This window comes from Acartia tonsa, chromosome 14 (genome assembly GCF_053477335.1).
Source record: "Acartia tonsa isolate MP-2025a chromosome 14, ASM5347733v1, whole genome shotgun sequence".
NCBI classification, from domain to species: Eukaryota; Metazoa; Arthropoda; class Copepoda; order Calanoida; family Acartiidae; genus Acartia; species Acartia tonsa.
In genome coordinates this window covers 21,897,878-21,911,462 of record NC_137273.1, presented here as the reverse complement: position 1 = coordinate 21,911,462, position 13,585 = coordinate 21,897,878, and the positions used below count along the sequence as shown (strand labels likewise).

The 13,585-nt window shown below is 32.3% G+C and overlaps 1 protein-coding gene across 1 annotated transcript; it reads right to left on the bottom strand.

Annotated features, from left to right (window-relative positions):
- Window positions 1–9,928: 9,928 nt before the first annotated feature.
- LOC145306198 (uncharacterized) lies at window positions 9,929–13,392 on the bottom strand. The gene is made up of 10 exons (XM_080148211.1): window positions 13,312–13,392; window positions 12,877–12,915; window positions 11,627–11,713; window positions 11,378–11,449; window positions 11,207–11,296; window positions 11,015–11,101; window positions 10,773–10,902; window positions 10,402–10,455; window positions 10,225–10,333; window positions 9,929–10,027 (listed from the first exon to the last, which is right to left on the bottom strand). Exons 1-9 carry the CDS (start codon window positions 13,333–13,335, stop codon window positions 10,245–10,247), a joined length of 672 nt encoding a protein of 223 aa, XP_080004337.1. The 5' UTR covers window positions 13,336–13,392; the 3' UTR covers window positions 9,929–10,027; window positions 10,225–10,244.
- Between the last annotated feature and the right edge of the window lie 193 nt (window positions 13,393–13,585).

The following is a 13,585-nucleotide window of genomic DNA, read 5'->3' as shown; positions in this document are numbered from 1 at the left end:
AATACCTAACCCCTGCGGGGGGCTTATTTGTACATTCATATTTTAACATAACCTAATCTGTATAGAAATTAAATTAGTGTTTTAACACTCCTGCGTTTGTCCACTCCGACGTTTCTGCGTCTGTCCTAGAACCATTTATAGTGCCTATAAAAAATGACATCATATTAGAATAGTAGTGCCTTAAAGTTAGTGCCTATAAAAAAGAGGATAAATTATAAAAACTTTTGGAAATAATCCTGTTTTAAAGTCTTAATGCACATAACCTTACGTGATCTTTGCAATTGACCAGCCTCCCTGTGCATTCATAGTTTACATGTCAGAGCAGACCAAAATTTTGGCAAAATACCGGTAATTTTTTTTACATCTAGCAGGTACATAATCAGGTTATTAGCAAATATTTTTTTCGGGGAAAGCTCTAGGGGGGAACTAACCCTCCAAATCTCTTTTACCTTCACTTAACCTAATCAAAAGCAAGCATCAAAATGTGCTTTTTTTCTTCATAATGTATTAATTCTGAGGAAACTCGATTTGCATGCAGTAGTCTTTGATAACACTTTTTTTATTCTTAATTTAAACCTAAAACCGGATCGATTTAAAATTTAAAAAGAATGTTTGAATAAAATGTGGGTTGCTTCGTTAAAAAAAAAAAAAATACATATATAGATTTCCATTAAAGTGCCCAACTAACACACCCTCGGGCCTCCCCCCTTTACTTCTAAAATAAATTGGGTATAAAGGGGGAAAGTAGTATCAATCTTTATTCCTATTCTTTAGGTGATCCTTAACCCTGCGGGACCAATACCTGAGGTGCCCTAATCCTAAGTGGCTAACCTATATGAGTTCCCAATAAAACCTAACCTACCCTGCCCAAGAATAGAAAAGCTACTGTGAGAATACGAAGAATCGCTCCATAAGGAGCGTTGCCACGAAAGGGACTAAAAAGGGACCCGAAAAAAGCATAATAAACTTGCCCTACCCCTTATTTCCAATTTATTTAAAAGCACTTTGAAGGAAACCGCCGATAAAAATTGTGTGAATATACTCATTTTCACAATAAAGTTGAGAAATTCTAATTAAAGTTTCACGTTTTGACTTTGATTTGTTGGAGTAATTAAATTGTGGGACAAACTTTTCTCAAAATTGCATGTGCACTTGCTTGTATGAAGCAGCTCTACAATTATGCATTCTCTATGTCAATACATCCAAAAACCCTAAAATACTAAACATGCAGTAAACTAAAGTAATAAAAAAACAAACAAAAGCTACCCCTTTAAAAATATGTATTAATGTCTAACTTTTAGCGGAACTTTTAGAAACATCAAACCTTACTTTAAAGTCAAGAATACATTAATTGTAACCCCCCCCCCAAAAAAAAAAAATAAAAATGAAAAATTCCCAACCTCCCCCCCCCAAAAAAAAAAAATTATGCCTGTAACAGTTAGTTACGATTAAGAAAGCGTAGCAACCATCGTTACCTTACGTCAATTTAAGACATGCTAATTTTTGTCTTTTTAACAAAATCTTCCTCTTAATTAAATTCATTCAATAATTCCTAGCTAGCAAGGGAAGAGGAATGACCCCCCCCCCCCCCCCGTTGAACTCCTTGACTGCTTTTGCTGAGAGCCCGAGCTTTAAGATATAATTTGATGACGTAAATAAAAGAAGACATGAATAAGTATACAAAAAAAGTTTTGGAATATGACACTATAAATTTTAAAACAGATAAAAACATAGATTTTAAAAGGTTGGCTTAAAATTTAACAATTGGAGGAGTTACTATTAACTTCATTTAATACCAAAATTGTTATTTTCTATTAAAAAATTTGATTGAAACCCAAAGACGTTAAATTTGACATTGGTGGGCGTAGTTATCCTGTGTCTGTGTCGTCTGTACCGAAGGATCTCTGTAACCGATGAACCGATATGGTTCTCTCTTTTAGTGTAGCATCTCATGGTTCTTGGAAAGGTTTATAACTACTTTTGGGGAGGGAGTCGATTCCTCCCCCTACCTTAAACGCACCTAGAGGTCTCTAGGGGCGTAGCCGCTTGCTACATTGATAACAGAACAACCCACTAGTGTGAACATTTTGAACTTCAGTACAAAGGTCGTGCAATTAAAGGTTTGTTCATATATTAGAATAAATAGAGCCAGTGCAGTCTCCTAAATAGATTTATAAAAGATTCAAAATACTCAATGATTCCAGCTTATACCAACAATGAAATTAATTCGGAAAAAAAATCACGAAACCTATACATGTTTTTCAGCTGTCGTTGGGGGGCAACACATCGTAAAATTGATGACCTCTCCATTTGTCCTCCAAATATTATTTTAGATTTATTTCGCTTGTTGGTTATACCTTCTACCTGCAATGATTCTCCTATCTGGATTGGAATAATGGATTTAGAATATACGTGAATATTTTGACAGGAGAAAAATTGTTGTCAATTTAGGTTGCAATATCCTCTTGCTTTTATTGGTCGGGCCATTTATCCATTAGGAGGGGAGGGAATGGGGTAAAGGAGGGGGATGGGGGAGATCGTTCTTTTTGCCCGCTACAGAGTTCACTTTATTATGGAACATGAAAATCTGGTGTAAGATCCAAGTAATAATAAATCCATTATTGGAATACGGCCGGAACACAATTCCATTAAGAACAGGAAATGTGAAACATTTAGGCGCAGAAATATAGAAATCGGCGATTTGTTTTAAAATACCTTTTTGTAAAAGTGCTGCAAAAACAGAATAATACAGAAATAAGGCAACCTCAACCATTTAGGAGGGTGTATTTACCCCCCCCCCTTCCCCAAACATTTTGGTGAGTGTAAATCAACCCCCACCCCCAAAAAATTTTGGTCCCTTATTTTAGATTATTTCTAAAAAAAATTGGAGGAGGATTCAGTGTTAAAGAGGCACTTTGATAGGAGCGACGTATCTCTTTCTGATTATTTTCAACTAGCAGTTGAGCCCCTAGCATATAAGGGTTCTATTATATTGAAAAAAGAAATAAGAGTCTGAAAAATATACTAAAACCATTCCAAAGCTTTAATATAAAAATGAAACAGCTTGTAACCACCCGGGACCTGAGTGAAGATTTCTTAAAAATGGAGAAATCAATCAGTTCAGTGTTTTTATTTTATTTTTAGCTTCAAACACAAAAAAAACTTTACTACTTTATATAATAGGATAGATGTGGGTATAAATAGAAAAAATACTTAAGATGTTGAACAAAAATAAATCTATGTGTCTAAGTTAGCCCTTTTCTTATAGTTGATATTTGACCGCTGAACTGACCAGACGTAAATTTCTACATATCCTGTATGACTTATAAATAGAAATTATTGGTGTTAGGGTGTCCAACAATTTTCTATTTTTAAAATGGCGACTAATAACAGTGAAATTCAAAGTGATAAAAATATTGAGAATTTATCAAAGATTCTCACTGAGCATAATGTGACAGCAGAAAAACTCATTGAACTTATATGCCAAGCTAAAGATAGTGAAAAAAAAGCTCCACCTAATGTTTCTAAGCTAGAGCTATATTGCAATAGCAACGAACAGTATGCAAGAAATTGGGCAGTCAGGATACATGGGCTATCTGTGCCTTCTGATCTAGTCAAAAAAGCTGGAGCTGATGAAGCTTGTATGACAACAGCTTATAATGCTGTCATAGAACCTGTGTTGAGAAAGCTTACCCCTAAGCCTGAAGTCCTTGATGTGAACACTAAATGGGGTCCTGAAAAGCTTGACTGCGTTCCCAAATGCTTTGACCTTCTCTCAAATGGTCACTTTGTTGGTAGGAAACAGAATAATCAACCTAGAACCATAATTATAAGATTTGTTTCCAGGTATATGAGAAATCTTTTCCTTAGATATAAGAGGCAATATATGCCGAATCCAACTGCTGCTGAGGCCACTATGGGGGTAAAATATTACTCTGCCTATCCTGACCTAACTGCTAGAAATCACAAGTATCTCTTATCTTTGAAAGAAGACGCTAGAGTCAAGGCTGCTTGGGCTTTTGATGGTAACATTAGGTTCTCCCTGGCTGATAGCAAAGGACAGGCAGCCTCTAGAGATGGCACTACTGAAGCTGAGCACTCTGAGGTATTTTTTGTAGATGATATAAGGATTGAGCCATCAGCTGTTGTTGATAAGGCTGTAGCTGCACTTCATGATCCAGCAGCTAGTAGAAAAAGCCGAGCAGATCTTCCCTCTAACAATCGCCAATTGAGATCAAAAGGTCCAGGCAGAGAAGGTAGAGAATCTGGAGGGCGTGGCAGTCAGATTGATGGACGTGGGGGGCAGCCTGGTGGACGTGGGGGGCAGCCTGTTGGACGTGGGGGGCAGCCTGGTGGACGTGGGGGGCAGCCTGGTGGACGTGGTGGTCAGCCTGCTGGGAGAGGTCGTGGAGCCCATGGGAGTCAGAAGTCTTCAGATTGTCCTGGAGCTGCCAGCATCAATTCTCTAAATGAAAATCAGGGCTGGCAAGATGTGATTAATGGAGCTCCTAAAGGTGAAGTTGTGAAAACTACAGGTTTATTGCCAAATGATAATGATCTTGCTCGTTCTCGTTTTAATGCTGATTCATAGAAAGAATTAATTTCATTTTAATCTTAAAATTCCACCTCATGTAGTTTTTAATTTTACTTTTTTTTCATGTAACAATTTAATTCCTCTACATTCTTCAATTAAAGTAAATCTGATTTGATAACTTAACCTTATCACTTATTTTTAAAAATTGTCGGACACCCTAAACTTCTATAATTTCTTAGCCGTAAATGATAAATTCAACCCTTTTTTTTCTCACATGTATATATTATTTCCTTCCTCCCTCCTTCTCCCGCCCCTTTTCCCTTTTGATTACTCTTTCCCCCTTCATTTTACCTGTATACTTTACCACGTATGTGTGTGTGTGGGATTATTATTCTCTCCTACTATTAGATCTAATATAAATGAATGAAACATTCCATAGGCTTGGAACAGACAATTTAAGTAACAACAATTTTCATAGATTGTTATATGATGACAACGAAGATTTTGATATTTATAAAGAAATTGACTTAGATAGTTCATATTATTCTCCTGATCAATTTTGTGAAAAATTTAATAACTCTAAAAACATTTCTATTTTAAGTATAAATTTACAATCCATAAATGCTAAATTTTCTAGCCTTTCTGATTTAATTTATTTTTGGAAAGAAAAAGGGGTTATTTTTGACATCATTTGTATACAAGAATGTTACTCCATTGTCATTCCATCCATTTTTGAAATATCTTTGTATCATCCGATTGTATTTAAAACAAGATCAACTTTCGTTGGTGGAGGGGTAGCATATTATATTAACAAATCTTTAAATTTCTCTGTTCTAAATGAGTACTCCATTTTTCATGAAAAAATTATTGAAAGCTTATTTATTGAATTAGAATTTAACAACAAGAAAAAACTTGTTATTGGTAATTTTTACAGATCTCCTAGCACTGGTGTAAACAATCTCACACCTAATATGCAAATTGAGCTTTTTTTGGAACATTTTCAAGGTATTTTAGATTCTATTAATGAGAGAAAATGTAAAGCTATTCTCTGTGGAGATTTTAATCTAGATTTATTATCTTACAATGTACATAACTATACAGCTGATTTTGTCAGCATGCTCTTCAGCGCTGGCTTCCTGCAGCTGATCTCTAATCCTACTAGAGTGTCAGCCCATAATAATACAGCTACACTTATTGACCACATATGGACAAATGATATTAAGGATCAAATGGTTGCTGGAATAATAACCACTTATTTGAGTGATCACTTTTCAACTTTTCATTTTATTAGCACTAATAAACACAAGCCAAGCCCAAAAGTAATTTCCACCAGAGTCTTTTCTGACAATAATATTGAAAGCTTTAAAGATGACTTAAGTAATTTGTCTTTTAATGAAGTCTTTGAAAAAAATAACCCTACAGAAAGCTATGCTATTTTCCAAAACTTATTTCAATCTTCTTTTGAGAAAAACTTTCCTGTTAAAGAAATCAGATTTAATAAAAATTACCACTTCATTCAAAAATGGATGACCAACGGTATATTAAGGTCTAGGAATAAGAAATTTGAATTACAATCTAGATTAGCAAAAGTTCCAACAACTGAGAATAAGGAATTGTATACTAAATATAAAAATATTTATAACAAAGTTTTAAAAACTGCAAAAAAGTTATATTACAGTAATCTTCTTGTCTCCAACCAAAACAATCTTAAAAAGAGTTGGCAAATTATTAAAGATGCAGCTGGTTTGAACTCAAAAAGAAAATTTACAACTGATAAAATTATTGTTGAAGGTAATGACATTCTTGGTGAAAAGAACATAGGACAGGCATTTAATAGGCATTTCTCTAGTATTGCTCTTAATATTCGACAGACTATACCACCTACTGACAGACCACCTGATTCTTATCTTGAAGAATCTGGCAATCTTTTTAATATTCCCCCAATCACACCTGCAAATATAACCGAAATTGTTAATAACTTTGAGATAAAAAAATCTTGTGACAACCTTGGAATCTCATCATTCTTATTAAAAAAAGTTGTCCATTATATTTTAGATCCTTTATGCCATATTTTCAATAAATCAATTGAACTTGGTTCGGTACCTGACCAATTTAAAATTGCAAAAGTAACTGCTGTCTTCAAAAAGGGCGGAGACCCTTTTAATCTTAATGATTACAGGCCAATTTCTCTACTTCTTATATTTTCAAAAATTCTAGAAAAGTTTATTGCTATTAACTTGCAAGCATATCTTTCTGAAAATAATCTTATTGATGAACTACAATTTGGATTCCAGCCAAACAACTCAACATTTCATCCCATGATTCACCTACTTAATCACGTTAGTAAAGCTATGAATAACAAGGAGTATACAATTGGAATCTTTTGTGACATTCGTAAAGCCTTTGACTGTGTTCCCAAAAATACTCTTCTGATGAAGTTACGTAAATTTGGCATCCATGGCAATATGCTCAATTGGTTTGAATCATATTTAACAGGTAGAAATCAATTTGTTAAATTTGGCCTTTTTGATTCTGATCCATTAGAGATAGATAGTGGAGTGCCCCAAGGTAGCATATTAGGTCCTATTTTGTTTCTTATATTTTTTAATGACTTGCCTAAAACAACACTTTTAAAAGTCCTTCTCTTCTGTGATGACACCACTATATTAGCATCTAGTAAAAACCTGAATGAGCTTGTTGAATTTGTTAATGCAGAACTCAAAAATATTTCCCAGTGGTTTAGGGCTAATCAAATGTCATTACATCCCAACAAAACAAAATTCACTATATTTTATCCTACCCCCTCTCTTATTCCTTGGAATGAAATCAATCTCTATTTTGATGATAATGAACCAAATACCCTTTACCCTAACCCTTTACTTAGACATAGAATTGACTTTGTCAACCATGAAAGTGATATTCCAGCTATAAAATTTTTAGGTATTTTTCTGGACCCAGCCTTGAATTTCAAAGTTCATATAAATGAGTTGAACAAAAAACTCTCTAAATCATTATTTTGTCTACGAAAATGCCAAAGTCTACTTACTGAAAAAGCCCTCAAGGCTCTGTATTTCTCTATTTTTCATTGTCATTTGGTTTATGGAATCCTTATTTATTCGTGTGCATCACATTCAAATCTTACTGGTATCATAACAAAACAAAAAATGGCTGTAAGATGTATTAAGCAAGCAACTTATTATAGTCATTCTCGACCTTTATTTAAAGAGCTCAATATTTTACCCTTTGAATCTTTATCACTTTATTTTAAATTAAAATTTATTTATGAGTACATAAATAACTTGTTGCCCAGGTCTTTTAATAATATGTGGCCAAGAAGGGGGGAATTAAATGGTAACTATAATTTGAGGAACAATAATAATCTCACTGTTCCTTTTTCCAGAATCAACTTAGTAGAGAGGCTTCCTCTTTGTTCTCTACCTAATACATGGAATAGTTTTAATGACCGTGACAATATAAAAAATGCCTTAAACCTAAATCAATTTAAGAAGCAGCTTAAAAAATGTATTCTCTCAAGAATAGATATAACATGTAATAGACTACTTTGTCGTTCTTGCCACCTAAGAATGTAAAACCTGATCTATGTTGTCTGTTTTACAAGCCTTAGATTAATCAATTCTCCATTCTTTACTTAATTATAAGTATTTTAATCATTAATATGAACTCACACACACTCACACAATCATCCTACCATTTCCGTCTGCAAATCCTTTCTCTATTCATATCCCTGTAATATACCCTTATAAAATGTTTACTTTCTCGTTTTAATAAAAAGATTCACACTACCTTTTAGCTTATTTTTCTATGATATTTGCAAAGGCTATCTAATATCACCTCGAGAGAGATTATTTAGTCCTTTGACACGTATATTAACTTTTTTGTCTTATGTGGATATTATTAACCTTGTTATTATACTGTAATTAATTAATCATGATCAATTTTACTGCTTGTTTGTGATTATTTATGTCATGTATATATGTATGCCTATTTTACTATGTGTCATAAAATAAATATTTCATTTCATTTCATTTTCATTTCATTTCATTTCATTTCATTTCTTGTTCATGATCAATATTACGAAAATTAACTTTTCAAGAAATATAGCATTTTAAGTAAATATATAAGCCTGACTTTTACACTGACTTTTACAAATATTCTATATGTTGTTATTATTGATATATATACAAAAGGTACATATATACAATTTTAAGAAAGGCTTATATATATATATATTTACTTAAAATGCTATATTTCGTGAAAAGTTAATATTCATAATATTGATCATGTTGGAATGGGCAATATGTCATTTTTTTTAAGTAAAGGGGAAAAATTGTCTTTTGGTTGGAGTCATTTTTTTCTAGGGGGATTGTTCTTGGAAGGGTTGTGAGCTCTTAAGCTTTAGACGGACGGATCGACAGACATGAAGCTACTTTGTACGTACAGGGTCTTTCAAAAAATGTTTTTTTTTAATAATTATGCATAGAAAAAAAACAATTATCAGATACTGTGATTTATTTACTTCTTAATAAAATTTGCATTAGATATATTATTATTTTCAGATGGAGGAAGTAAAAGTTTGATCACATGGCAAAACTTGAAATTATGAAAAATGTGGTGTAAAATTGCAGAATAATAACAAAATTCTAGTTAGTTTTAATCATATTTGTTCAGATTTATAATTCATGCATGATATGGTTAAATATAACATGTAGAGGATGGGATATTATTTTAGTGTATCTTTAAACCAAATCATGTTTTTAAAGTGAATAATTATAGCCAAACATCCTTCAGACAAACAACCCTTTGATTACAAGACCTTTATCTAGAAATTCGTGTATAGTCCTTTTCGTGGCAACGCTCCTTCAGGGGCGATTCTTCGTTTTTTTTCACGGTAGCTTTTCTCCTGTTTCTAGCCCATGCGGGCGGCTCTTACCCTGCGGGGCCAATTGCCTAACTCTGTGGGGCAATCTCCTAACTAAATATAACCTAAAATAACCTATCAAAAGCCATTTTAAAAATACGACGAATCACCCCTTAAGGGGCGTTGCCACAAAAGGGACTATTCCCAGAAATTCTAATTGTGTATAGTACTGACTTGCACATTTTAGGGCTAGGGCATTCCTTCTTCTCTAACTCTAAGTGTATCATGATGCAATGATCTTATCACCCTCTTGACAACGAGCAGATGCACTACAATATAATAGTTATTTCTCGCATCGTATTATAAACAACTTTCCATGGATATAAAATGTACAATTATACTATTAAGACCATTTTTTCACCACGAGATGCCGAAGGTACGCGCTCATATTTTAATATTAATAATTTAAAAATTGCATAAATTTTTTAGCTTAAAGGAAATAGTGTATAACAACATAATTTTCATTGAAGTTTATTTCATTAAAATAAAAAAATTATTTTTTAAAGCAACAATTTATTCTATCATTTTGTTCTGATACATCTTGTGGATTCTTTCTAAAATAAAATAATAGATAAAAGAATAAAATAATGTTCAAAAATTTTAAAGTCATAAAAAAATTATTAAAAAATTGGAAATAACTATCTATAATACAAAGTAAAACGATGTCTGTCTGTCTTTCCGTCGGTCTGTCTAAAGATTAATTTCTCAGTAACCACTGAACAGATTAAGCTTTACTCTTCCGGGAATATACCTACTGCTTCTGTAATGGTCTTAAGCTATTTTCTTGGGGGGTGGGACACCTGATGAGGGATCTTCTATCCATTCTTCATTAGCACTTGATACCTTGCTTGCATCACTACCTAGAACATATTCTTATTTATTAAATTTTTTGTTGTTGTTATTCTAATAACTTTAAAAAATAACTTACAAGTATTAATATCAGTTCCATATTGAACCACTTGTTTTTTGCATGCTCGTTTATCTACAAGAAATAGTATAATCAAAGAAAAGATTACTTAGTTTTGATTAACTCAGTTTATAAAAATGTATATTCTGTCTAGATACAACAGGTATAGTCCCTTTCGTGACAACGCCTCTTCAGGGGCGTTTTGTCTTATTTTCACAGTAGCTTTACCCTTTTTCTAGCTCCTGCAGGGGACTCTAACCCTTAGGGGCCAATAGCCTAACCACGCGGGACAATCATCTAACCTAATCACCTAACCTACTGTGAAAATACGATGAAGCTCCTTAAGAGGCGTTGCCACGAAAGGTACTAAACCCAATATAACTATGCCTTACCTGATGCCATGCAGTAGCAATCATTAGATTCTCTGTAATAATGGATATAAGTAGCTCTTTCTATTCTACAAAGCAGTTGACAGGTATCAAATGGTATACCAGGATGCCTTTCCATTATTAAACCTTGAAACTAAAAAGTTTATAAATTAGACTATTGAAAATTTACCATTTGAAAATTTTTATAAATAATTATACATAATTTTAAATGAAAAGATGCTGAAAGCATTCATAAAAACAATAACCTCACAGTCCATTTGCATGTAGCCACCGCAAGTACCAGTTCCACAGGCTGTACAGGTAGGACATAAATTGGTTACTGTACATTCATCCTAAAAATTTCATAATAATACAAATTAAGTTTACTATATATTATTTATCATATTGATAGTAATTTTCTCTTTGAAGAGTTAGGTATTTGAATTGAAAAAACTTACATCATAGAAAATACATTCATCATGCACTGGTAATCCAACCTCGTTGCAAGCGGCTTGAAAGTCTGGTATGGATGTTTGCATATCATAGATCTATGACAAGGAATCATTATTAACAAACTTATATAATATTTATTGGTGTTTTAGTAAAAATATAAAACTAAAATGAAATACCTTACAATTTTCACCAATTCCGTCATTTGCTTCAAATGAATACATAGAACAACTTCCTGTTGCAGCATATACCTATAATCAAAACGATACCATCTAATAAGAAAAATATAATACTTGTGAGGAATTAAATCAATTGAATAATACTTAACATTAACACTGAGCTGACTTGGAAAATTAATCGTTCAACAGTTTCAATTTTTAGATAGATTAATAAGTTACCCTAATAATCTACATTAGTAATACACTTACACTACATATAGCTGCACATGCAGCAATATCATTTTCATTGACAGCAGTATAAGGTTCTGGAAGTACACAGGCATTAAAAACTGCATTCTAAAATTATAATAGTTATATCTTGCATCATATGATAAACAGCTTCCTGCCGGTATAAAATATACAATTACTAGTGGCTTTTTTTAAAGACGAAATTTGTGAAAGGACCAAGGAAATCTTAAGCAAATTCTTAAAAAACAAAAACAATGGAAGGGGGGGGGATTTTTGTTTTTTGGGGATTGGGGGTGTCCCACCCCCCAAGAAAATAGCCTAAAACCACCACAGGACCAGTAGGTATATTTCCTGAAGAGTAGAATCTGATCTGTTTAGTGGTTACTGAGATCTTAAGGGACGGACGGACGGACGGACGGACGGACGGACAGACAAACAGACAGACGGACATACATTCTACTTTGTATTATAGATAAGATAAAAAAAAACCAGTTTTTTAGCCCCGAGGATTATGATTGTACATTTTTATATAGTTTTAGAAAACTATATTTAATACATTATTTTTTTTGTAAGGATGAGAACCGGTTCTAATACAACAGACATTAGTCGGTTTTGAATGAATACGAGAATAGTTATTTCTCGCATCGTATTATAAACGGCTTTCCGCGGATATAGAATGTACAATTATGAGATTAAAACTAGTTTTAATCTTATGATTGTACATTCCCATATAAACAACCCCTTAAATAGTGGATGTAAATATTCATTTATTTCCCTGGTATCTCATTTATATCCCTGGTATGATTTTAGAAGATTTTTAATTTTTTTTGGAAGATTTTATAATTTTTATTAATTACTAAAAGAAAGAAAAATTATACCATGGAAATAAATGAAATTTAAAAACCAAAATTAAACCACATTTTACTAGCATAAAAATGAGTTTTTTGTTTAAATGAGAATGATATTCCTGTCCAGTTTTTTGTTTAGGAATGAATATTTCTTACCCTCGTGAATAAATGATGACCTATCGGTCCATCATTTATTCCCTCGGGTAAGAAATATTCATTCCTAAACAAAAAACTGGACAGGAATACCCCATTTCTATATTCGTAGAAAGCTGGATATAATACGATGCTAGACATAGTTTTTTTTTGTATGGATGAGAACCGGTTCCTATCCACCGGATTCGAATGAATACGAGAAATGATTTTATACACAATTGATATTTCTATTTCACTGTCTGTAACAAAATGAGATTTCTAACTAGTTACCTTGCATTCTTGCTGTCCAGTCACAACTGTTAACCCAACCTTTATATAGAATACATAATAATAAGCAAATAAAATAAGGTTTATAACTATAAAATATTACTAGAAGGATTATGACTAAAAAGGATCTGTCAAGAGATAAAGGAAAAAAAAATAAAAACTAATTAGAACCAAAATAATGTAACTCAGATTAGAGTTATCCAGGACATGTTTTATTTGTTTTAGAAAAGCAATGACATAAGGGTAAGAAAGTAGCAAAAGTAAAAGATTTTTATATCCAAAAAAGGAATTTCTTTCAGATTCAGAACAACTTTAATATTTGGTAAGTCATCTGATTTGCTTATTATTATCTTAATTCTTATAAAATAAGTTATGTTAATTTATAGTTTTTTATAGAACAAATCAATTTATTTAAATATTGAATTGAACTAAACTCACTATAAAAATAAAAGCCCACTGCATGATGTTGATACTTTAAAGTGTCTTGATTTATTAACCCATGATATGATAATTGTATTTATTAAATAACAATATTTATCTCGCAAAAAGACATTGTTTATTTGTTTAATTTGGAAGTTTAAAAACAAAAAACACAGTTTTGCAATAATGTTTACATTGCGAGATTTATTAAACTTCATAAAAATATTGATATGATATGTAATATACACATTAATTTCATTTTTTTGGGGGTTCAAAGAAAATCACTTGTGCT

Excerpts from the sequence above, each read along its gene's own strand:
- LOC145306198 (XM_080148211.1), bottom strand. The coding sequence starts at position 13,335 with ATGCAGTGGGCTTTTATTTTTATA. Across the intron at positions 12,916-13,311 it reads AGTGGGCTTTTATTTTTATA|GTTGGGTTAACAGTTGTGAC; the intron begins GTGAGTTTAGTT and ends TTCTATATAAAG. Across the intron at positions 10,456-10,772 it reads TTGCTACTGCATGGCATCAG|ATAAACGAGCATGCAAAAAA; the intron begins GTAAGGCATAGT and ends TATTTCTTGTAG.